Raw genomic sequence first — 24149 nt, 5'->3', positions numbered from 1 at the left:
CCCCCCTTTCTATTTTTCTAGAAAAAATACTCACTCCCCTGACTCAGAAATCCAAATCTTTCCTGTTGGACACAGGCCATTTTCTACATATTTTACGGGAAATCACCAACATCCCTCCATCATCACTCTTGGTCACATTAGATGTCAACAGCCTTTATACATCTGTTACTCATGATTTAGGAATAGAGGCAACGGGACAGCTGTTAACCTCAACACAAACATTGACTCCCAATTCCATCAATTTCTGCATAGAGCTGTTGACATTAGTCCTGAAAGAGAATTATTTTCTATTTGGGGACACATACTACATACAAAAGTGTGGAACCGCAATGGGTTCTGATGTGGCGCCACCCTATGCTAATACATACATGGCTCAGTTCAAAACAACATATATCTATGAACATCCATTATTCAAACAGTTTGCCCTATGTTGGCATAGGTACATAGATGATGTGTTCTGCATCTGGACGGGTACCGACTACTCTCTTGCACAATTTGTGGAATCCATCAATCAGATTAGGCCCGAACTTACTTTCACCTTACACCATGATTCCACCTCCATTAGTTTCCTGGACACACTGGTCCAGAAGGACGAGAACGGTACACTATTCACCGATTTATACACAAAACCAACAGACAGAAACGGCCTAGTTCAATTTACAAGTTGTCACCCAAGAGCCACAAAAAAATCCCTACCTAAATCCCAATTCACTCGTATACGTCGCATCGTCTCAGATCCTACACGTCTATCGACACAACTAGATACTATGCGACAAAAATTTGCCAACCGGGGATATCCAGACCATCTGTTAGTCAATGAAATCACGAACACAACACAAACAGTGAATGGGACACAGAGCACCCTTAACAGGGTAGCCTTCGTCCACACATACCGTCCCATTCCTCCCAAGATTCAACAAGTCATCCGTAAACATTGGCCTCTTAACAACGCACATATCCCCTTATCACTGAGTTTCAATCACCTGCACTAATGTGCCGTAAAAGACCCAAAAACCTCAGAGACCACTTGGTACGAGCCGACATAGGAAGCCAAACAAAAGCCGCTAAACAACTGTCTAGAGAACAAGAAAAAAAGGCACTTATCCATGTCTACATTGTGCTAGCTGTACTAATGTACAGAAGGGCAATGCATTACACCATCCACACACAGGACGTTCTTTCCCGATAAAAGACTACTTCACCTGCGATTCCAACTTCGTCATCTACTCCATCAACTGTCCTTGTGGTCTCATGTACATCTGCGAAACCACCCAAGCAATTAGAAACAGGATATCGAGACACAAATCCACCATACGATGTCAAAAAACATGGCTTCCACTACCAGACCACTTTGTAAAAGCAGGACACAATGTCTCCCAACTGCGCTTTCAGGTCATTGAACGAGTAACCAGACCCAGACGAGGCGGTAACCATATTGGATTACTAAAGAAACGAGAATCCTACTGGATCCACACCCTGGACATACTGGCCCCTAGCGGCCTCAACCGTGAATATGACATTTTTCCAACATAGCAGCCTCTCCTTATGGACTCTCATACATTCATGCGTACCCTTTTTTTTCACAAGTTGTAACGTATCCTATATATATATATATATATATATATATATATATACACACACAGTACAGACCAAAAGTCTGGACACCTTCTCATTCAAAGAGTTTTATTTATTTTCATGACTATGAAGGCATCAAAACTATGAATTAACACATGTGGAATTATATACATAACAAACAAGTGTGAAACAACTGAAAATATGTCATATTCTAGGTTCTTCAAAGTAGCCACCTTTTGCTTTGATTACTGTTTTGCACACTCTTGGCATTCTCTTGATGAGCTTCAAGAGGTAGTCCCCTGAAATGGTCTTCCAACAGTCTTGAAGGAGTTCCCAGAGATGCTTAGCACTTGTTGGCCCTTTTGCCTTCACTCTGCGGTACAGCTCACCCCAAACCATCTCGATTGGGTTCAGGTCCGGTGACTGTGGAGGCCAGGTCATCTGGCGCAGCACCCCATCACTCTCCTTCATGGTCAAATAGCCCTTACTTTCAAAGTTTTCCCAATTTTTCGGCTGACTGACTGACCTTCATTCTTAAAGTAATGATGGCCACTCGTTTTTCTTTACTTAGCTGCTTTTTTCTTGCCATAATACAAATTCTAACAGTCTATTCAGTAAAACTATCAGCTGTGTATCCACCTGACTTCGCTTCAACACAAATGATGGTCCCAACCCCATTTATAAAGGCAAGAAATTCCACTTATTAAACCTGACAGGGCACACCGGTGAAGTGAAAGCCATTTCAGGGGGACTACCTCTTGAAGCTCATCAAGAGAATGCCAAGAGTGTGCAAAGCAGTAATCAAAGCAAAAAGGTGGCTACTTTGAAGAACCTAGAATATGACATATTTTCAGTTGTTTCACACTTGTTTGTTATGTATATAATTATTCCGCATGTGTTAATCTCAACATTTCTCTAGATATTATGTTGAATTTGATGTGTCTAATATTAAGTGTCTCTTCTTTCTCCCCAGACCCGCTGAATCCTATTCCTTATTCCATCTGAGGTAGTATAATTACCCCACTCAGTTTCCATTCCCCCATTGCCTCCATCCCTCACACCTATTCTCTACTTTTAGGCTTTCATTACTCAGGTTTTTCACCAATTACCTGCCCTCCCATCTCTTTATTAGCTCTCTGCATATGTACACAATACTCCCCTTACCAAGATGGCCGCCGCTCACCACATTACCATACGGCGCATGCGCAACCTACAGCTACATAAAACATTCCCTCCACCAAGATGGCCACGGTACAATACACTACCACACAGCGCATGCGCCGCTCGCGATGCGCCTGCGTCTCACTGCACGGGAATTGTATTTAGCCTCACCCACACGCCACACCGGCAGCTCCTTGCCTCCTCTGCCGTGCAGCCGTCCCGCCCTCCGTACCTCAACCTGGTAAGTCTGCCTCTGCCTCCCCCGATCCCCACATCTAGCCTCTCCTCCATACAACTTCGATACTTACCACAACCTAATACATGCACTCCCCCCATAGGCACCTCATGCCCTGTGTTAATCTCTATGGCCTTGCAGTACCTCATTAGTACCTACCCTCAGGGATCACACTTTTGCATACGGCACACAACCATATACCTGGATACCTCTTTCCTATTACCATTTGTAATCAGCTGCATTCTGTTTTGTTGTTTCTTCCCCCCTTACTTTCTGATTATACGTTCTAGTATCCTACTACAAGTGTATAGTACGATTTTCTCTTCCTTGATGCCTCACATCCAGACATAGATTCAGCCAGAGAAACTCGATCTGGGTCGTCATAAAAAAAAAGTCCCAGGGCTCTGAAAAAACTATCCACCGACCGGAGGGATTGGGATCCAGGCGGCAAAGAAAAGGCCCAGGATTGAGCGTCACCTTTCAATAAAGAAATAACGATCCCCACCTTTTGACTCTCGTCGCCAGAGGAGCGAGGGCGTAAGCGAAAATAAAGTTTACATGACTCCCTGAACCGAACAAAGTTGTCACTTCCTCCGGCAAATTGGTCCGGGAAGGCGATCTTAGGTTCAGAGCAGGTCTGGACTCCACTGGCGGAGACAGACGCCTGACACATTGCAACAGTTTCACGGAGGTCTGCTACCTCCAGCCACAATCCCTGCATGCAATCCACCAGTGCAGAGACAGGATACATGACAACACAGAGCAGGGGAAACAGTAATGGTATTCAGCAGCTAGTGATGTCACGGATAGTACGGGGAAGGAAAGACAACCAAAGGGAACAACAACAAAACAACTACAGACTAGGCCCCAAGCCTAGGGAAAAGAGGTCACCTCCTAGCAATCCCTGAATATCTCTCCCTAAGCTGCTATCAACATGTGCAAATCTCAAAGGTAGAAATACACATGCACCGGAACCTGAGTCTGCTGAAACACTGCACCAAATCCTCAGCTTAGGGAACAGGGAAAGAGGAAACCGGTTCCTTCCAAACTGAAGGAGCCAGAGTCTCCCTGAGGCCTAGTCAGAACAGACACAAAAGGAAAGGGAAAAGTACTTAGCTTTGAGAAGCAACTGGAACAGGAGAACCACCACACAAGCAGAGCACTCCACAGAAGAGCTATGAGCCGCAGGGAAACCAGTGAAAGGCAGAACATATAAAGGGGCCACCTGACTGATAATGAGCAACATCTGTGAAGGGGTGGAAACCTGTCAGCAACAAGGAATACAATAGAGATCTGTCAGATCGACTCCCGAGTCTTCCATCTATCTGAGCTTCTAAGATCTCTCCCAGAGCCGGCGGTGACACTGACCCCATGGATTTCTTGGCAGGCAGACTGGAAAAGTGGCCCGAACTGGCAAAGCACCCTCTCTCTCCTTTCTTGCCCTGCCTCCAGTGTTATCTCGGAGAGGGTTTTCAGCACCGCGGCTGATTACGATGTATAGCCCTTGCCCGCCTTGCCTTACCCGTAGTGCCCCATCTTGCCACTCTTGCTGCCTGTCTGTCTAACTAACTGCCATCACGTTGTTTATGGCTGCTGCATGCTGCGGCCTGCATCATGCCACTTTCCAACCATCACGTTCTGTACAGCTGCTGCTGCTGCTGCATCATGCCCCTTGCCAACCATCGCATTCCCCCAAGACACTTTATTTCTGAACCAAACTTTTTCATAAATTCAGTGAACCAGACCCAAAGTTAATTTTGACTGGTTTACTCATCTGTAATACACACCATCCAAAGATAATGAAAAGTGTATCACTAGAGATGAACACATTTCTTGAAATTCATTTCAGGTATAATTCTGATGAATCAGTCAAAAGAGTCAATTGGGGAACAAACTATGTCTTCCAATTGGCCTGATAATCGGTGTATGACTCTCTGGCAGATCTAAGAATACAGATGAAACATGACCAGCGTCTTCCTTTGTGCAAGATTTATTTCCACCCAACACAGCAGACAGGCAACGTTTCGGCTTCACACAAGCCTTCCTCAAGCCATACTAAAATCCACAGATTGTGAGCATATATACTCCCCACAAGGGGCTGTGCCAAATTTTCCTCCAATAAATGCTTATTATACATTCATATATCATCATACAGTGTTATCCCATATAATAAGCCACTTTCTACATCTTCCTCTCACCAACAATAGTGCATATGTGAGCTGCAGTATGGCCGCCACAGTCTGTCTCCTCAGCGTCCCTGACGATTCACTGCGCATGTCTCCGCTCAATGCGTCTTACGTCTCAGTATCTCCTACTGCGCATGTCACGTCCCTTCTTTTTTGTTTTCACACAATTTTATTGACAGGGACAGCGGCATAACAATCCCTGTTTTCGCATTATATATGCTCTCATGTACACCGCAATGTGAAAGAGTCAAATTTTAACTCCTTCCACAGCAATTTTACATCCACGGATCCTGCCCATATACTGGCTCCTGTTCCGTGTTTTATTCATACACAGCGCCAACATCCCGCCCCTGTCAAAGTTTATTTCCTGTGAAGACATGCGCATATTGCCACCATCCCGCAGCTCACTACAAGACAAAAACATAACCCAATATTAGCATGTATATACTTCTCATTTAGTGATTAAATTACTTAATAAAATACACCATAGTACAGTGTTATAAAATGCATTATCACCCCCCCATAAAATCCCATATACTTAGGACAAAACCATACAAGGATAACAGGGACATCATAGGTCACTCACATTGTATTCTACATTCAAACCCTTCGGCTGTAATGTCTGCAGCGTATGAATCCATCTGAGTTCCTTCTTCCGCAGAAGGGCTTCCCTATCTCCACCCCTGCGTAATGGGGGTACCAAATCAATGAACAAACAAAAATATTGGTGAGGACGCTTAAAATGGAGCAAAATAATAAACGTTTTATTCGTGCTCAAATAGGAAGGGGGTGAACCTGTGTAAATACAAAGGACTAAACCGTCTATCCAAATTGATCCTCATATATAGATAGTAACCCTACCTATAGGTGTGTAGGAAAACTATACAGGATAAACTATAAGGATAGAAGGACTAATATAGCTAAAAATCACCGCACTGTATTCGGATCTGGTGCTCCGAATGGCAAAATACTGCCTGTACAATTGTAATGTGCTGGTAAAGATAATTGCTAAAGTGTGCTATATCCACTGGAAAATTATATATTGTAATCCCAGATCATTTGTGAACTGTGAAACTACCGGCGTGGTCTATTTAATGACATGTATATGCAGCCTGAAATATGTCGGCAAAACGATACGTGAGCTAAGACGGCGTATAGGGGAACATGTATCTGATATTAACAAATGTCAGGACACACCTATCGCCCGCCATGTGGTAGAATGCCACAGTGGCAACGCTTCCGTCATTAAATTTCAGGGCATCGACATTGTGAAGAGATCACCGCGAGGAGGTGATTTGGATCGTATTCTCCTACAAAAGGAGGCACAATGGATTTTTAGGCTGGGTACCATTAAGCCTAATGGTCTCAATGACGCCATCTCCTATGTTCCTTTCATCTGATTTCACCATAGGTTATCTTTTTTCTTCATATCTGTCTTTCACTAGATGATATATGTTTGATGGACCCGGGGTCAATTTTCCTGGCCTTGATCAAAGAGTGATATAAATATACAGCACGTTACATGGATTGTTAGATATCCTTTTATATTGGCTGCTGTCAAGTCACTCATTTATTTATTTATATACTGTCTGTTTGTCCATCTACATTTATGGTTGGTCCATTTCCTAGTGATGTCATTTCTTGCTATTTTTAACTATCATAGGCTTTGACACTATTTGCTTACCTACAGTTTCTCCGATTTTGCTCTTCAAAAACTGCTGCCTGTCATCCAGTAGGCCGCTGATATTTCCCTGATATTTTTGTTATTATACAGCGCTGTTGCGCTGACCCCCTTGAACACATCCCTATTCCTCCACAGCTGTTAGCGAACCAGCCCAGTATGAACCTTCATCTGGTGGATTGGCTGCCAGCAGGAGGTGTGTTCTTGTGGGCGTGGTGTTGGCCCTTTTAAAAAACGGCGTTTGCCTGGCCGCTTGCGGCCATTACAGAGCCGAGACTATACATGTAACAAGCAACACACCGTCTTCCACACTAGGATTCGGTGCTAACCCGATTAATAATACTGTGTAGTTAGCCGATCTCAAGTTCCTGGTATCGGCTTTAGGCAGTTTAGGTGTAGTAGCTACCTGGCTCCTGATGACGTGCATGTACCAGCTGCACAGAAACGCGTAGAGCCGTAGCTCAGTGTTCAGACGTGCCGTTTGTTGGAGCGCATTGTTGCCAACATCAGCATTGGTCTGTGTGGTTAACTCACCTATATGGTGGAAGGAGGTTGGGAGTTGGCATAGTGCACAGCCGCTCCTCTCTCTTACCGCCACTGTTCAGTGGCACATTGGTCACTGGTCAGTTTATTTGCTTGCTGTGTGTGCTAATCCCCATGATTGATCTGGGATTACAATATATAATTTTCCAGTGGATATAGCACACTTTAGCAATTATCTTTACCAGCACATTACAATTGTACAGGCAGTATTTTGCCATTCGGAGCACCAGATCCGAATACAGTGCGGTGATTTTTAGCTATACTAGTCCTTCTATCCTTATAGTTTATCCTGTATAGTTTTCCTACACACCTATAGGTAGGGTTACTATCTATATATGAGGATCAATTTGGATAGACGGTTTAGTCCTTTGCATTTACACAGGTTCACCCCCTTCCTATTTGAGCACGAATAAAACGTTTATTATTTTGCTCCATTTTAAGCGTCCTCACCAATATTTTTGTTTGCTATATCATAGGGACGTGTACCCATTATATATTTAGCTTGTATTTTGTGTTACCAAATCAATGACCCTAAACCTCAACTGGTTTACAGAATGCCCTTTCTCTTTAAAATGTTATAGTATCGGCAACTCCATAATCTCCTTTCTAATCGTACTTTTATGCTTGTTGATGCTCTCCCTCACCTCCATAGTCATCTCTCCTATATACACTAAGCTGCACGGACAAGTTATTGTATATATCACATAGTCTGTCTGCATGTATATCTTTCTTTAATCCTATACACCTCACCACTCTGTGGGTAAGTAAATGAATCACCCTTCACTAGATTTCCACAGTTACAACATACCAAACATGGGAAATTTCCTTTTCGTGGTGTCATTAAATAGGTCTATCTTTTTTCATAGACCCAATATCTGATTTTACCAGCCTATCCTTCAGATTTTTGTTCCTTCTATACGACATCAATGGCTGTTGTTTAAATTCCATCACCCCAGGGCAGCCCCTCTCTAACATGACCCAATCTTTTCGCAAAATCTGTGCTACACTTGGACTCAATCCTCCAAATGTATACACGAATGGTATACGCATCCCCTTATCTTGTTTCTTTCTCTTGTTCTTTTTCATTACACCTCCTCCCTCATCACACATTAACTTCTGTGAGCCCAGTCTACGCAGAAGGGCACCTGGGTATCCCCGCTGTATAAATCTGGCACACATCTCATCAATCCTTATCTGCATTTTAGCCTCATCCGACAAAATACGCCTGACCCTCAAGAGTTGGCTCTAAGGTAAAGAATCCTTCATATGTTTTGGGTGATTACTTTAATAATATAGCATGTTATTTCTATCAGTTGGTTTCACAAAAAGGTCCGTCTTAATCAATCCATCCTCTATGTACACAAGCACATCCAAGAATTGGATTGATTGTTATGACCTAGTCATAGTGAAGGACAGCCCTTCCACTCTCTGATTCAGATGGTTAAAGAAGTTTATTAGATCATCCTCCTCTCCATATCAAAGATATCGTTGATGTAGTGCCACCAACACAGGATGTGCTCACCAAAACTGGACCCGTACCGATCCTCGAACCGCCCCATAAAGATATTGGCATAAGTCAGGGCCACATTCGATCCCATCGCCGTGCCCCTCCTCTGCCAATAGAGGTCGTCCCCAAACAGGAAATAATTCCTCCCCAGGACGACCTTGAGCAGCCCGAGGATCAGTCGTGCACAAGGTGGAGCACATCCCAAGTCGGCCACCGCCATCAACGGCATCCAGACCTTCCTTATGTTTTATGGATGTGTATAATGACACTACATCCGATGTCACCAACTGGTAACCCTCCACAAAAGCTATACTTTCCATTTCTGACAGGAAATCTGCAGTATCTCTCACAAAGGAGGGTGCAGGTGTAGCAAATCGGCGAGGCACTTTATCCAGAAAAATGGCTATTGGGCTAAAAATAGATCCCCTCCCTGACACAATTGGCCTGCCAGATGGACCACGAAGATCCTTATGTATCTTTGGAAGTGTATACAATACTGGTGTAATTGGTTTCTCTACAATAAGAAATTTACTCAAATCACCATCTATAATCCCCCTATCATAGGCATCATTTACCTTCTTTTCTATTCTTTGAATCTCAAATTTGGGGTCCATATTCAGTTTTGTATACACTTCATTATCAGCCAACTGTCTCCAAATCTCTGCCCTATATTTTTCTGCATCAATCACCACAACTGCACCCCCCTCTCCGCATGTTTGATGACTATTTTTTTTATTTTACATCAATTGCTTCAATGCATCTATCAGTAGTCTTGAGAGGTTATGTCCCAGACTTCCCATAGAAGATCCGGCCCTCCTCAATTCAGCCATCCTGCGAGTCACCAACTCTATGTATGACTCCACAAAGTGATTGTCTTGAGGAGGGGCAAATCCACTCTTGAGTCTTAGGCCACAATCCCTGAGACACATCATATTCATATCATCAGGAGTACTGGTAGTCTCATTTGGTTTATCAGAGGCAATTTTTTGTTTATAAAAATGGGGGGTAGGACAGAAATTCCAGTTTTAGGCCTTGCTTCAAAGTATCTACCACCCATAGGGAGGCCCCGATACTTTCCCAGATGGGAGCGAGAAGTTGTAGTCTGCCCCCCACCTGGGTATGGCGTCATTGCTTAGAGCTGGAGGAATTTTCAGGGTTAAAAAGGAATCCTCTTCCCCTGCCCCTGGATGGTTGCCACCTTCTCGACCCCTCTTTCTTTTTCTGGTCAAACTTCGATCTTTTCTGGTTTTGAAAGGACCGTCTTTGATGGAAGTAACGGTTTTCCATTGGCTCTATCAAGAATGTCATCCATGGTCGAGCCAAATAATCTGTTTCCGTCACATGGTATTGAACATAGTCGGTTTTTAGAACTTGCATCCCCAGACCATGTACGAAGCCAGATCGCTCTTCTGGTTGCATTAGATAAGGCAGCAGACCTAGCAGAGAATCTGACTAAATCAGCTGATGCATCCGCCAGGAAGTTAGATGCTTTCTTTAATGTAGGTAAGGAGGCTAAGATCTCCTCTCTAGGGGTACCTGCTGCCAGGTGATCTTCTAGTTGGTCTAGCCAGACAGATAATGATCTGGCTGTACAAGTAGATGCTATGCTGGGACGTAACATGGCGGTATTTGTCTCCCATGATTTATTTAGCAAATTTTCGCATCTCTTATCCATGGGATCTCTAAGGAGACCCGTGTCTTCAAAAGGGAGGGAAGACTTTTTTGAAATACGTGCCACAGGGGCATCTACCTTCGGTGTCTTATCCCATAGATTAGAGTAAGACTCTAAAAAGGGGTATTTTCTTTTGAAGGTATTAGTTATGGCCAATCATTTTTCTGGGTCTCTCCATTACCTGGATATTAGGGCTTTAATATGGTTATGGATGGAAAAGGATTTCATCTTTCTTTCACCCAGCCCCTGAAACATCTGGTCCTGTATGGAATGGGTCTCCTTGACCTCTTCTATATTCATGGTGGCTCTTATAGGTTTTAGAAGTCCTTCTGTTTCTTCCGGAAGAAACAAAGGTTTCCCAGCACCATCCTCAGAGGAGGATGAGCCTGGATTGGATAGTAGTTCCCCTTCATCTACGTCAAATGCTTTATTAGAAGCAGGAGATCTACGAGAGATGGATGGGCCAGAGGATTGTGGCATAATTTTTGAATCCACCGCTGCATTGACTTCATTTATCATGGCTATCATGGTTTCAAGGAAGAAGGGTGATCACCTTTTCAGTGCATTTAGGACACTGTGGATTTAGATGAGAATGACTTGCGGCATATGGCACATTTTTTTTGCGCCATGGGTCTCCACTTGCTGGTTTAGGCATCATGGTCTTTCTGCCATAAAATGATTAAGGTAAAACTTTTATAGGGCCAGGCAGGGATAGAGAGACTGACACCTACACCAGGGGTGGATATTTAAAGAGTAAAATACTAAAACACCCAGTGAAGTTACACACAAGTACCCACAAGAGAGGAGGCTTACCGGGCTGAGGGCTAAGACAGAGGGATCCACAGGCTTCTTAGAGGCGTCCGCATCTACCGGAGCAAGCATGGCTGCAAGAAGACAGCGAGAGTAGTGGAAAACTCCTACTCCCTCTTAACTTGAAAGCCGTGCCACCGGAAGCGCCGCAATACCTTGAGATTCTCTTGCCCAAGGAGAATCTCGCCTGGTGATGTCATTGCTCCAGATCCTGCGCAAGTTCCCCTTACCTGAGAATCTGCGCGCGCACGACCGGGAAAGCCTGCAAGCAGGGCTTACACCTAGGAACAAGTAAGGGAGGCCATGCGTCCCCGGGGAACTCATTCCCTGCTCCAGCCCTCCCACATCATGGGGCGTTCTGCTGCTGAGAGATTAAGGCTGGGCGATGAGAGATGTTCCTGGCACTCCAGGAGAGGCTTCAGCACATACCGGAGGACAGGAAACAACGACTGAATAGGTAAGGGGAGGAGACCCTTTAAATCTTGTGCTTCTGCGTTGTTTCCTGTCCTGGGGGCAGGGACACCCTCCTGTAAGTGGCATTGTGGAGGCGCTGGGGAAAAAAAGCACGTAATCTTAAACTTCTAAAGAAACGCTGTAAATCAACATCCAATTGAAACCAATCAACAAGCATAAAAAGTACGGATTAGAAAGGAGATTATGGAGTTGCCGATACCATAACATTTTAAAGAGAAAGGGCATTCTGTAAACCAGTTGAGGTTTAGGGTCATTGATTCGGTGCCCCCCTTAACCCGGGGGTGGAGATAGGGAAGCCCTGCTGCGGAAGAAGGAACTCAGATGGATTCATACGCTGCAGACATTACAGCCGAAGGGTTTGAATGTAGAATACAATGTGAGTCACCTGTGATGTCCCTGTTATCCTTGTATGGTTTTGTCCTAAGTATATGGGATTTTATGGGGGGATGATAATGCATTTTATAACACTGTACTATGGTGTATTTTATTAATAAAGTAATTTATTAATTAAGTAATTTAATCACTAAATGATAAGTATATACACTGCGTGCAGAATTATTAGGCAAATGAGTATTTTGACCACATCATCCTCTTTATGCATGTTGTCTTACTCCAAGCTGTATAGGCTCGAAAGCCTACTACCAATTAAGCATATTAGGTGATGTGCATTTCTGTAATGAGAAGGGGTGTGGTCTAATGACATCAACACCCTATATCAGGTGTGCATAATTATTAGGCAACTTCCTTTCCTTTGGCAAAATGGGTCAAAAGAAGGACTTGACAGGCTCAGAAAAGTCAAAAATAGTGAGATATCTTGCAGAGGGATGCAGCACTCTTAAAATTGCAAAGCTTCTGAAGCGTGATCATCGAACAATCAAGCTTTTCATTCAAAATAGTCAACAGGGTCGCAAGAAGCGTGTGGAAAAACCAAGGCGCAAAATAACTGCCCATGAACTGAGAAAAGTCAAGCGTGCAGCTGCCAAGATGCCACTTGCCACCAGTTTGGCCATATTTCAGAGCTGCAACATCACTGGAGTGCCCAAAAGCACAAGGTGTGCAATACTCAGAGACATGGCCAAGGTAAGAAAGGCTGAAAGACGACCACCACTGAACAAGACACACAAGCTGAAACGTCAAGACTGGGCCAAGAAATATCTCAAGACTGATTTTTCTAAGGTTTTATGGACTGATGAAATGAGAGTGAGTCTTGATGGGCCAGATGGATGGGCCCGTGGCTGGATTGGTAAAGGGCAGAGAGCTCCAGTCCGACTCAGACGCCAGCAAGGTGGAGGTGGAGTACTGGTTTGGGCTGGTATCATCAAAGATGAGCTTGTGGGGCCTTTTCGGGTTGAGGATGGAGTCAAGCTCAACTCCCAGTCCTACTGCCAGTTTCTGGAAGACACCTTCTTCAAGCAGTGGTACAGGAAGAAGTCTGCATCCTTCAAGAAAAACATGATTTTCATGCAGGACAATGCTCCATCACACGCGTCCAAGTACTCCACAGCGTGGCTGGCAAGAAAGGGTATAAAAGAAGAAAATCCAATGACATGGCCTCCTTGTTCACCTGATCTGAACCCCATTGAGAACCTGTGGTCCATCATCAAATGTGAGATTTACAAGGAGGGAAAACAGTACACCTCTCTGAACAGTGTCTGGGAGGCTGTGGTTGCTGCTGCACGCAATGTTGATGGTGAACAGATCAAAACACTGACAGAATCCATGGATGGCAGGCTTTTGAGTGTCCTTGCAAAGAAAGGTGGCTATATTGGTCACTGATTTGTTTTTGTTTTGTTTTTGAATGTCAGAAATGTATATTTGTGAATGTTGAGATGTTATATTGGTTTCACTGGTAAAAATAAATAATTGAAATGGGTATTTATTAGTTTTTTGTTAAGTTGCCTAATAATTATGCACAGTAATAGTCACCTGCACACACAAATATCCCCCTAAAATAGCTAAAACTAAAAACAAACTAAAAACTACTTCCAAAAATATTCAGCTTTGATATTAATGAGTTTTTTGGGTTCATTGAGAACATGGTTGTTGTTCAATAACAAAATTAATCCTCAAAAATACAACTTGCTTAATAATTCTGCACTCCCTGTACATGCTAATATTGGGTTATGTTTTTGTCTTGTAGTGAGCTGCGGGATGGTGGCAATATGCGCATGTCTCCACAATAAATAAACTTTGACAGGGGCGGGATGTTGGCGCTGTGTATGAATAAAACACGGAACAGGAGCCAGTATATGGGCAGGATCCGTGGATGTAAAATTACTGTGGAAGGAGTTAAAATTTGACTCCTTCACATTGAGGTGTACATGAGAGCATATCGTAATGCGAAAACAGGGATTGTTATGCCGCTGTCCCTGTCAATAAAGTTGTGTGAAAACGAAAAAGAAGGGACGTGACATGCGCAGTAGGAGATACTGAGACGTAAGACGCATTGAGCGGAGACATGCGCAGTGAATCGTCAGGGACGCTGAGGAGACAGACTGTGGCGGCCATACTGCAGCTCACATATGAACTATTGTTGGTGAGAGGAAGATGTAGAAAGTTGCTTATTATATGGGATAACACTGTATGATGATATATGATGATATATGAATGTATAATAAGCATTTATTGGAGGAAAATTTGGCACAACCCCTTGTGGGGAGTATATATGCTCACAATCTGTGGATTTTAGTATGGCTTGAGGAAGGCTTGTGTGAAGCCGAAACGTTGCCTGTCTGCTGTGTTGGGTGGAAATAAATCTTGCACAAAGGAAGACGCTGGTCATGTTTCATCTGTATTCTAATGTCTATTATTGACAGCGGGGAAGATTCTTACTGCTGGTGACCGTGATGCTTCCAAAGATTTGGGACATTGGTGCGGTCCTTGAAATATATTTTTCTGATCTCTGGCAGATCTAGTCATTGGCATCAGCTGGAGGTGTGTGAAGATCTTCATAGATCCATGCCTCATTCATTTTCACGATTATAAAATTTTCTACACTTTCTTCCTTGTGAGAACGCGACCTGCTGCATTGAATATCCTGCACTGGAGGCTGGACAAGACAGTATACATATCAAACTTGGCCAGTTCCAGCCACTGTTCTAATCTCCCTCTGAGAAGTCCATGGAGTCAGGGGACAGGCCATGTGCAGAAGAAAGGGCACAGTTCAGGCACAACTGAACCCGATTGTTCATGCAATGTTACCCTTATGCTGATGTGCTTCAGGTCGGCACAGCACTTAAAAAACTAACATTATGCAAACTAAACTGGCAGCAGCTTCTGATACTTATTGTAGCGGTAGAACCAGCAGAGAAGGCGGAAGTCTTTGACTCAGCCAGGTTGGATTGGAGACTCCCCCATTTTGCTTTGATTGCAAGTATCTAAAAGTAAGACTAATCCATCACTTTGCTTAATGTTAACCATATGCTAGCCAGCACATAGGCAACCAAATATGCAGTTTTCCATGCTCATAAGCGTGCCTGAAGACAAAGTTCTTTAAGACTTCACTGCAATGGTTGGTCATGACCAACGTCTTCTTCGTCATCATCATAAGAATGTCTATCATAAGGATCCCAAGCAAGCTTAAAGGTTGTTTCTCTTCCGCTAGACCTTGTTGCATCAGCATAAGCGTTTGTTCAGATATGACTATTAGGATGATGCCATGTCAATGCTTTCTCTAGTCTGGTGGACTCTTCGAAGAGGTTGAGTATGCAACATGTCCCTGATGAGCTGTCACTTCCTGAGCTCAAAATAACATATGCTCTTTGCTGTGGTGATCTCGTTGATAATAAAATTATTGACCTCTTCGTGCTGCTCATAGCAATGCTTCAGCATATGCAAAGTAGAATTCAAACGGTACAAAGGCAGACCATTTTGTCAATGCAAGTCCAGAAGGGCCATTTTAGCCACATAAGAGTGGCTGGGCAGTCCCCTGGATATGACCAACACCTTCTGCAAGCCACGATACTTTAAAAAAAATTGCTGTGCCACAAAACTTATTATGTGTGCGATGTAGGGAACATATGTTATTTCCCTCAAATCAAGTATAGCCACAAGGTTCCTGCCATTGTCACTAACCACTAGGACCAGCTGTAGTTGGAGGAGAAAAATCCAGCAGGAAAATTGCTAGTTGATGCACATTACCAACTGATCTATGTAGCTTCTCTCGCCCAGGCTCATCAGCTTTAAGACAACATGGCAATGCTTCAGTTTGCACATATACAAGGGGGGAGTAGAAGTGGAAGCAACAATCTGCTCTGTTTTTGTTGGGGATAAGAGGATGTCCATGGAGTAGGACGTGGATAAGCACCTGGTGTAGATCAGTTTCCATCTACTTTTATAGAATATTGATAAAAGTGAAGTTTTAAGATTCAATTTTGACAAATGTGAAATTTAGTCTTGTTGACTAATTGTAAATAAAGTATTTAGAAAAATACACCACACATCTGACAAGGGTCCCTATAGTCACACCTTGTTGCACAGCAATTCCAAGGAGTCGCCCACATTCTCTGCCACGTGGAGTACAATAAGGTAGCGGCCAAAGGGTGAGAAAGGCGCTCATAGGGTAAGTAAATCGAGGTACAACAGCTTCTTTCAAAGAGCTGGTGGATGCAATAGACTCACCTGTTATGGTTGCACCGAAGTTAAGTGCAACCGTATTGCAAGTGAGCTGTGAAGTATAAAAGGTGCAGGTCGGTGCTGCCAGATGCGTCAAGAAGCCCCTTGGGACGAAGGCCAAGTCACCACTCGGGTATATTTTGGAAAACGTATCTTAGCTTGTCACTGTGGAGTGATCAAGCTGGTAGACGATCATAAGGCGCATTACCACGACCCGGTACAGGACGCAATAAAGTTTATTTTGAGACAACGTGTTTCGGGGTCTCTACGGCCCCTTTATCAAGTCTGTGTCACCCTAGTTTTTGTGCAGCTGGGTGTGTACTGCCTGGTTTCTTCTAAAAAAGGCGCATGTCCATACCTTAATATTGTTCTTGTTACACTTTGAGTGAGTGGAGTACAAAGCAGGGATGGTTTTCTTTCTTGAGAAATCTTTCAATGAGGCGGATTGGAGTCCACTATGTGGAACGGCAGAAACAGCACCAACATCCAATTGGCCAGGTGGAAGTTCGGTTTCCAGACAAGTGGATTACTGGGTGCATATAGTTGTTTTCTGGCCAATAGGGATGACTGATGAAGGAGCAGACAGCGACAACTGATGATGTTGATGACAAGGACACTGTAATGATTGCTGGCCACTTCGATTTTTCCACTGGATCTCATAATGCCTCATGTTCTGCATCAGAGCCGTGGCATCTACATTTGTGTTTGAATGCCCACTGCTTATTTTCATCAAGCAGATCTTGCACATGCCAACGGTTTTGCCTATAGGCGTTGTGGATAAAAATAGTCATAAGGGAGATATCTGCACAGGGCTACCAGCAGCCAAGCTGGGTCTGACATGTTTTGAACCTTCACTAATAGTATCAGCAATATCATTGTTCCCGATTGACCTCAAGAGAAGCAGATCTGGCTCTGACATTTTTTTATATGTTTTGTCTATATATTGGTTCTGCTCTTTATTGCTGCCACCACCACCACCCTTCTCTTCTGATGTCACGTCCTCTTCATCAGCCTGATCCAACTTGAGCTCTGTCCAAAGCACAATCATAACCATAGTCATTCTCCACCCTGCTACTTCTCTCAGACTATATCATGGATTCCTTACCTCCCCTCACAATTCCCTCCTCTGTATTCACACTGAGTAGCACTATCATCACTGCTATCAGTGCCCCTACTGCCACCACCATGGGTACAAGTGCCTCTACTACCGCCACCAACAAAGTTATATATTTCAATCATTAGCTCCAACGCTTCTTCCTGAACCTCCTCATGCCTCATGACAGTCAAAACTCTAACTGTTCTCACACAACTCATCAACAGGAAGACTATCTTCAGTGTCTTCCATAGCAATCAGGGTGTTCTTGGTTCTTAGGGGAAAAAAGGATGGTGTTCCACTAGGAGGAGGCAGTGAAGACAGTTATGGTGCAAAGAAAAATCTTCACTGGGGCTGCATGGAGGAGGAACAACAAAAATGTGCTGGTTCAAAGGCTCAGAGGTAATAGCATCATCCTGCTGGTACCAAGATGATGCGTGAGCCATCCAGTACACAATGTTATCCTCCTCAATAATACTCTGCTACCTACTGGAAGAGAGGGAGATCTGTGGCCTGCTACTACTACTGACGACCGTGCTGCTTACACAGCTACAGCCGCCCACATTCTCACTTGTGGATGATGCAGCACAGGTCTTTCATTTTCCATTACTTGCCCGCTGCCACTCTGTTGTTTACCAGACATTGTATTTCTAAAGAGGACCTGTCACCTCTCCAGACTTGGCTGTTGTAGTAACTACGTGCATTCCCCATGTAATAACAATTCTGGAGAATCTATTCATATGGCTCTATGTTGTACCATCCCTCTGTTATTTCTACTAGAAGTTTATGAAGCTTGCAGTAAAGGTACAGATGGTAAAGTCACAGAAAATAATGCACTATAGTAATAGATGCAAACATAACATATGGACTTAGCCCTTAGGCCAAGTTCACACGAACGTATGGCTTTTATAGTTTTTTGCGGTCCGTTTTTCACGGATCCGTTGTTCCGTTTTTGTGTTCCGTTGTGTTTCCGTTTCTGTTCCGTTTTTCCGTATGGCATATACAGTATACAGTAATTACATAGAAAAAACTGGGCTGGGCATAACATTTTCAATAGATGGTTCAGCAAAAAACGGAACGGAAACGGAAGACATACGGATGCATTTCCGTATGTGTTCAGTTTTTTTTGCGGACCCATTGACTTGAATGGAGCCACGACCCGTGATTTACGGACAAATATAGGACAAGCTCTATCTTTCAACGGAACGGAAAAACGGAAATACGGAAACGGAATGCCTACGGAACACATTCCGTTTTTTTTGCGGAACCATTGAAATGAATGGTTCCGTATACGGACCACAAAAAAACGGCCCGTACACCCGCAAAAAAAACGTTCGTGTGAACTAGGCCTTACTCTGATGATAAAATCTAAGACTCTTAGCCAACACATTTTGATCAAAACACATCTGTTTTGTTATGTGCATCTATTACTATAGTGGATTATTTTCTGTGACTTTATGAATGTAGCCATGTACATCCGCATATCTACTATGATATAATGTAGGATGCTCTGTATTTTTTTTCCATGATTTGTTTAATTTGTCCTGAAGGAGTGGCACCTTCAGGTGTGAATACGCTCCTACACTGGGAGTAGCGTTCCTGTGCACTTTTGCCCCATCTTTCTAAGAGGCGACCCTGATTAAGGTGGTACATATAGGTGTGTGCTCCTTCCGGTTGCTGATGCTCATAGGAGGTAACTAGGAGCAACCCACTATATGTGCAGGTTCTGCGCTCCTGAACATAAATGCATAAGGGCATAGGCAGGTTTAGGGTAGGACCCGCCTGAACTGAGACCACCTTGGCGCTGGGTAGGTGGGCACAGATGTGTTTTGATCAAAATGTATTGGCTAAGAGTCTCAGATTTTATCAAGAGAGTGAGGGTTTAGTCCATATGTTATGTTTGCATCTTTTACTATAGTGCATTATTTTCTGTGACTTTATAAATGTAGCCATGCACATCCGCATATTTACTATGATATAGTGTAGGATGCTCTGTATCTTTCTTCCATGAAATGTACAGATGTGTGTTACCAGCAGGTGTGTCCCTGAACAGTCTGACATCTGAAGAAGGTATTGGACAGGGTCGCACACACCCTTATAGTGCTCTGGAGCAAGGGTACTTTTAATTTTGGACATTTGTAGACATGTTACCCCTATTTCCCCCATACAAATTCATCAACTCTGTAGTTAATTTCATTTTAAAGGGTTTACCTGCATTGATTTATACTGCATAATACTGTAACTGCACTTTATATGTTGTCATATATCCTCCTCATTTCCACAGAATTTGCACAGTAAAGAGACTTTTGGGACTTTCTAGCTAATAATGAGAAGCTACCAAAAGGGTTGAAGAAAAGCTTTTTGGAGGGAAAAAGCCAGATGTTGTTTACCACCAAAACTCAGACAGACTGACCTTTTGAATGCTAGGTGCTGCTATTAGTGACGGACAAACATCTGCCGGGACGGTTCGCGAATGCGGTCAAATGTTCGCAAACCGCAAGTTCGCGGCGGGTTCCATTCATTTTAATGGCAGGCGAACCTGAAAAACCTTCAGCTCATATTTGCAGCCAAGAAATAATTACTAGAAATGCACAAATAGTCCCACAACATGGACACTGACTTACCAGATGTATAGAAAGTATATTATAACATTGTACAAGGAAGGCAATCCATTAGAATATACATGAATATATAATGTAAACTTTAATAATGTTACTATCAGGGTCTATTCACACGTCCGTAAGTGTTTTGCGGAGCTGCAAAACACGGACACCGGCAATGTGCATTCCGCAATTTGCGGACTGCACATCGCCGTCACTATAATAGAAAATGCCTAATCTTGTCTGCAATTGCACATTTTTTTGCAGAAACCGTGCAAAATTGTGGAATCAGCAAAATTGTGGAACGGATGTGGACCCATTTTGCGGACGTGTGAAAGGAAAAGATATCCATCAAAATGAAAATAAATTTAATTATTACAGTTAAGCAAAAAGCATAGATGTGGAAGGCAATAACAAGTGCTCGGCGGCACCAAATCAGAAACCATATGTCCTTCCACAATCCAGGGGGTTCCAGTGCACATCGATGAATCCAGGAGGGAAAGCAAAAACCATCTATCCCTGGGCTGGATGATGATGTGGTATTGATGGACAGGGTGGGCAAAGAACTGTCCCTGATATTGCCCTACAGGGGGTGCTATTCTGGCCCTGATAGCCTAACCACAGACCACCCGCCCTGATAAGAGCGACCCCGTCCGGAACCTTACCCTATATAAAAATGGCCCTAGTAAGCCCCTGACTTCCAGGTGATCACTATATAGATCTATGTGTTTTTGACTCATTGTAAAAGTATATTATAAGTATATCGCACCCCTCTGTGTATCACACCTATCGATAGCACACCTATACCAGTCCTTAAAAAGACTTTTCTGGCCCTATTAGCTAGCGATTGGTGTCTCTAACAGACTGTCCCTGTTCCACACAGCAACCTCTCCCTACACTGGCGAAACACTGAATGTAAAATGGCGGCCAGATCAGGTTTATTTAGGGATCAGCGCTTAGAAGAGCCTCACACCAGACTGCATGAGCGACCAGAAGAAGACGCTGAGACAGGATTGCTCAGTCGCAGGCCATGGATCAGCCACATAAACAGGGAGGTTGATCAGCACCTTAGTCAGCAGCTGGACAGGGAGCAAAGGGGAAGGGTTAACTCCATCAGTGCTGCAAGGAAGTTCACTGAGCACTAGTCCCAATACACATAAGGAAATTGGGGCAACACCCACAAAGCAGAGCAGGACAGTGGCGGACATGGACTGTCAGCCTAAGGCCTCATGCACAAGGCTGTTGCCCGGCCGTGGCCGTATTGCGGCCCGCAAACAGCGGGTCTCAATATGCGGGCGCCAGGCATGTGCTCCCCGCATCACGGATGATCGAGACCTCAGTGTGAACTGTGTTCTAGTCGTAGTAATGTCTCTGATGTTTGGGTCTGGGGTAAGGACATTTCTGATGGAAGATCCTCAGGTTTTGATCTGCAGTCACAGATTGGGGACAGTAGCACTGATGCAGTAGTATTATAGTAAGGAATGGAGCCAAGTGTCGTCACTAGGAGATCGGTCAAAATGCAACTGGTCAGAAGGACAAGAGCATGTTCAGAAACGTGGCCAAGAATCACAGACAGAAGGGAAATAGGTTCTTGGTATACAATTCAAAAGACAAGGCAGGAGTGTGGTCAGGATGAGAATACATTACAGTAGTCTGTAGTAATTTATCTCCATCACCAGGCAGTACATGCCAGGATGATTCCTCAGGACCATATCCTTTCTAATCATTGAGCTAAATGATTGTTTTTATATGGACCTACTTGCAATCCAGAATTTGCTCAAGGTTTATAATCTGCTGTGGATTCGAGGTTGGAGGCAAAATGTGACATGATTTTTATAAAAACAACTTGTTGATATCCAGAGAGTGCAGAAGGGACATGGAATTTCAATTTTGATGAGTGTAATGCTGGGAATGACAAGCCGTGAGATTATCATTGGCGATGACAAAGTTCGATTCACAAATAAATTTGCTTTGTGATGAATTACTTTGTCACAAAGTGCATTTTTTTAAAGTAGCGGGTGCAATGACAGAGAGCTGTGATAGCTCCGCCCCCGTCATTGTACCCTTCAGATGCCACGTTCATACATGATGGCGGCATCTGATTGTAAGGGTCCATTCACATGTCCGTAGTGTATTGCGGATCTGTAAATTGCAGATACACAATACACCCAGCCGACATCCCCATAGAACATGTTCTATTTTTTCGGGAGCCGCGGACCGGAAGATTGGGGCCACGCTCCGGAAATACGGATGCATCTCTTCCTGCCCCATAGAGAATTAATGGGTCCGGACTCGTTCCGCAACGTTGCGGAACGGATCGGGACCCATTCTATGGACGTATGAATGGACCCTAAAATGAACAATAAATTTTTTTTTTTATTAAACGTACTGCCTTCATTTGCTCGCAACGGTCCGGCCGTCGCCATCTTGCTTAAAGATCTCGGCTGAAATCCTGTGCGGGGCGAGATTACCTTATCACGCCGGCTGGCGTGGTGACGTATGATGTCATCACACCGGCCAGCGTGATGATGTAATCTCGTGCCGCATGAGATTTTGGCCGAGATCTTCAAGCAAGATGGAGGAGGTAAGTTTTATTTTTTATTTTTATTTTTTATACTATTTCAGGTTAAATCGATTCGCTGACACGAAGCATGAGGAAATTCGGCTTCTAGGAATAGAATTGATCCTGAAATTCGGATCGAACTCCACTTCGTGGGATTCGATTCGCTAATCTCTAATTATCATAACAGAGGAAGTAGCAGGAGTGGAGAAGATCTGCAGATGATGAAATTGTCAAGCACCTAGTTTCAGTCTGTGGCATGTGGGAGGGACATAGAAGCCAGGTTGACGAAAGTTGTTTTAAATACATTCTTTCCACTATTTTTATCATTTGCAATTCATTAAAGGGCTTCTCCAAGATAGGTCATCAATATGAGATTTGCAGGGCTACGAGTCCCTGCAACCCACCAGTCAGCTGTCTGAGGAAGCCTCAATGCTCGCAGGAGCTAGAGTGCACGCCGTGGCCTCCTCACAGCTTACCATGCACAGCGCCGTCTATTAGATAGTGGATGTACTTGGCATTGCAGCTCAGACCCATTCAACTGAATCAGACTGAGCTGCGCCCATATGACCGATCACCTATAACGCTATCACATTTTCATTCATATTTAATTTTAGTTTTAACTGAATCTGTGAATATAACGCTGAGAAAACGAAAGACAGAACCTAAAAATTTAACATAAATTGCAGTATCCAGTGACGGAGTAGAATCTGTGAGTCTTCTTTGCTTTACTTAGTGGTCACTACTCACCTGGGCGGTTATCTGTAGGAAGGTCCTCTATGCTCTGCTCATCACCCCTCACATATGTCTCTGTAGGATTAATATTGTTCAGATCTTCACCCGGATTCATAAGCTGTGAAAGAAATATTGTAGAAGTCATCAGACGGTTGGAGAAGTCGTGTGGAAGGTTTTATCTGACCAGAAAAGATCAGTAATTAGAATGATGACAGAAGTGACCATAGAACAGGACTTATCTGACCCAAATATCTGCAGGTCTCCTGTATGAATCCAATCCGATTGCTTTGTTATTCCAACCAGAAGTTTGCAATGCAGGGAGAGTAGCCCTTATATTCCATCCCTAACATTAAATTGTGTGTATATATAATATTACATTGTTTGCACACGTGTTGCCCTTACTAGCCGCCCCAGGGCTGTGGGTATCCTGCATATCACAGTTTATAGTATAAGGACAGGGGAGAACACAGGAGAGGTGAGAACTGATTATCCACAACATAACTTATTTCTCAGTGAATGTTGCTACTCTGTTTAAAATTCCCAGGCAGGGATATAGGATATGAGAAACCTCTTAGAAATCTATAGATGCATTGTAAGACAGGCAAAAGCTGAAAATTTGGGCACAAGTCAATTATGGTTGACAAGTTTTAGTATCACATGGTGCTGCTCCAAAAGTTGTAGTCCAACCCTTGTGCAACTACAA

At 43.6% G+C, this 24149-nt stretch overlaps 2 protein-coding genes across 2 annotated transcripts in view; both read right to left on the bottom strand.

Annotated features, from left to right (window-relative positions):
• Positions 1-9108, bottom strand: part of LOC121004259 (zinc finger protein OZF-like) — a 34902-nt gene extending 25794 nt beyond the window's left edge. The window contains exon 1 of the mRNA XM_040436421.1: positions 8904-9108. Coding sequence (XP_040292355.1) covers positions 8904-9108 — 205 coding nt within the window. The remainder of the gene's footprint in view (positions 1-8903) is intronic.
• The window catches only part of LOC121003535 (gastrula zinc finger protein XlCGF26.1-like), a 1829815-nt gene that overhangs the window by 190377 nt on the left and 1615289 nt on the right, over positions 1-24149 (bottom strand). The gene's annotated exons all lie outside the window — the stretch shown is intronic.

Source organism: Bufo bufo, chromosome 6 (assembly GCF_905171765.1).
Source record: "Bufo bufo chromosome 6, aBufBuf1.1, whole genome shotgun sequence".
Classification (NCBI taxonomy): Eukaryota; Metazoa; Chordata; class Amphibia; order Anura; family Bufonidae; genus Bufo; species Bufo bufo.
Note: the sequence above shows the minus strand (reverse complement) of the source record. Positions and strands in the feature narration are given on the sequence as shown.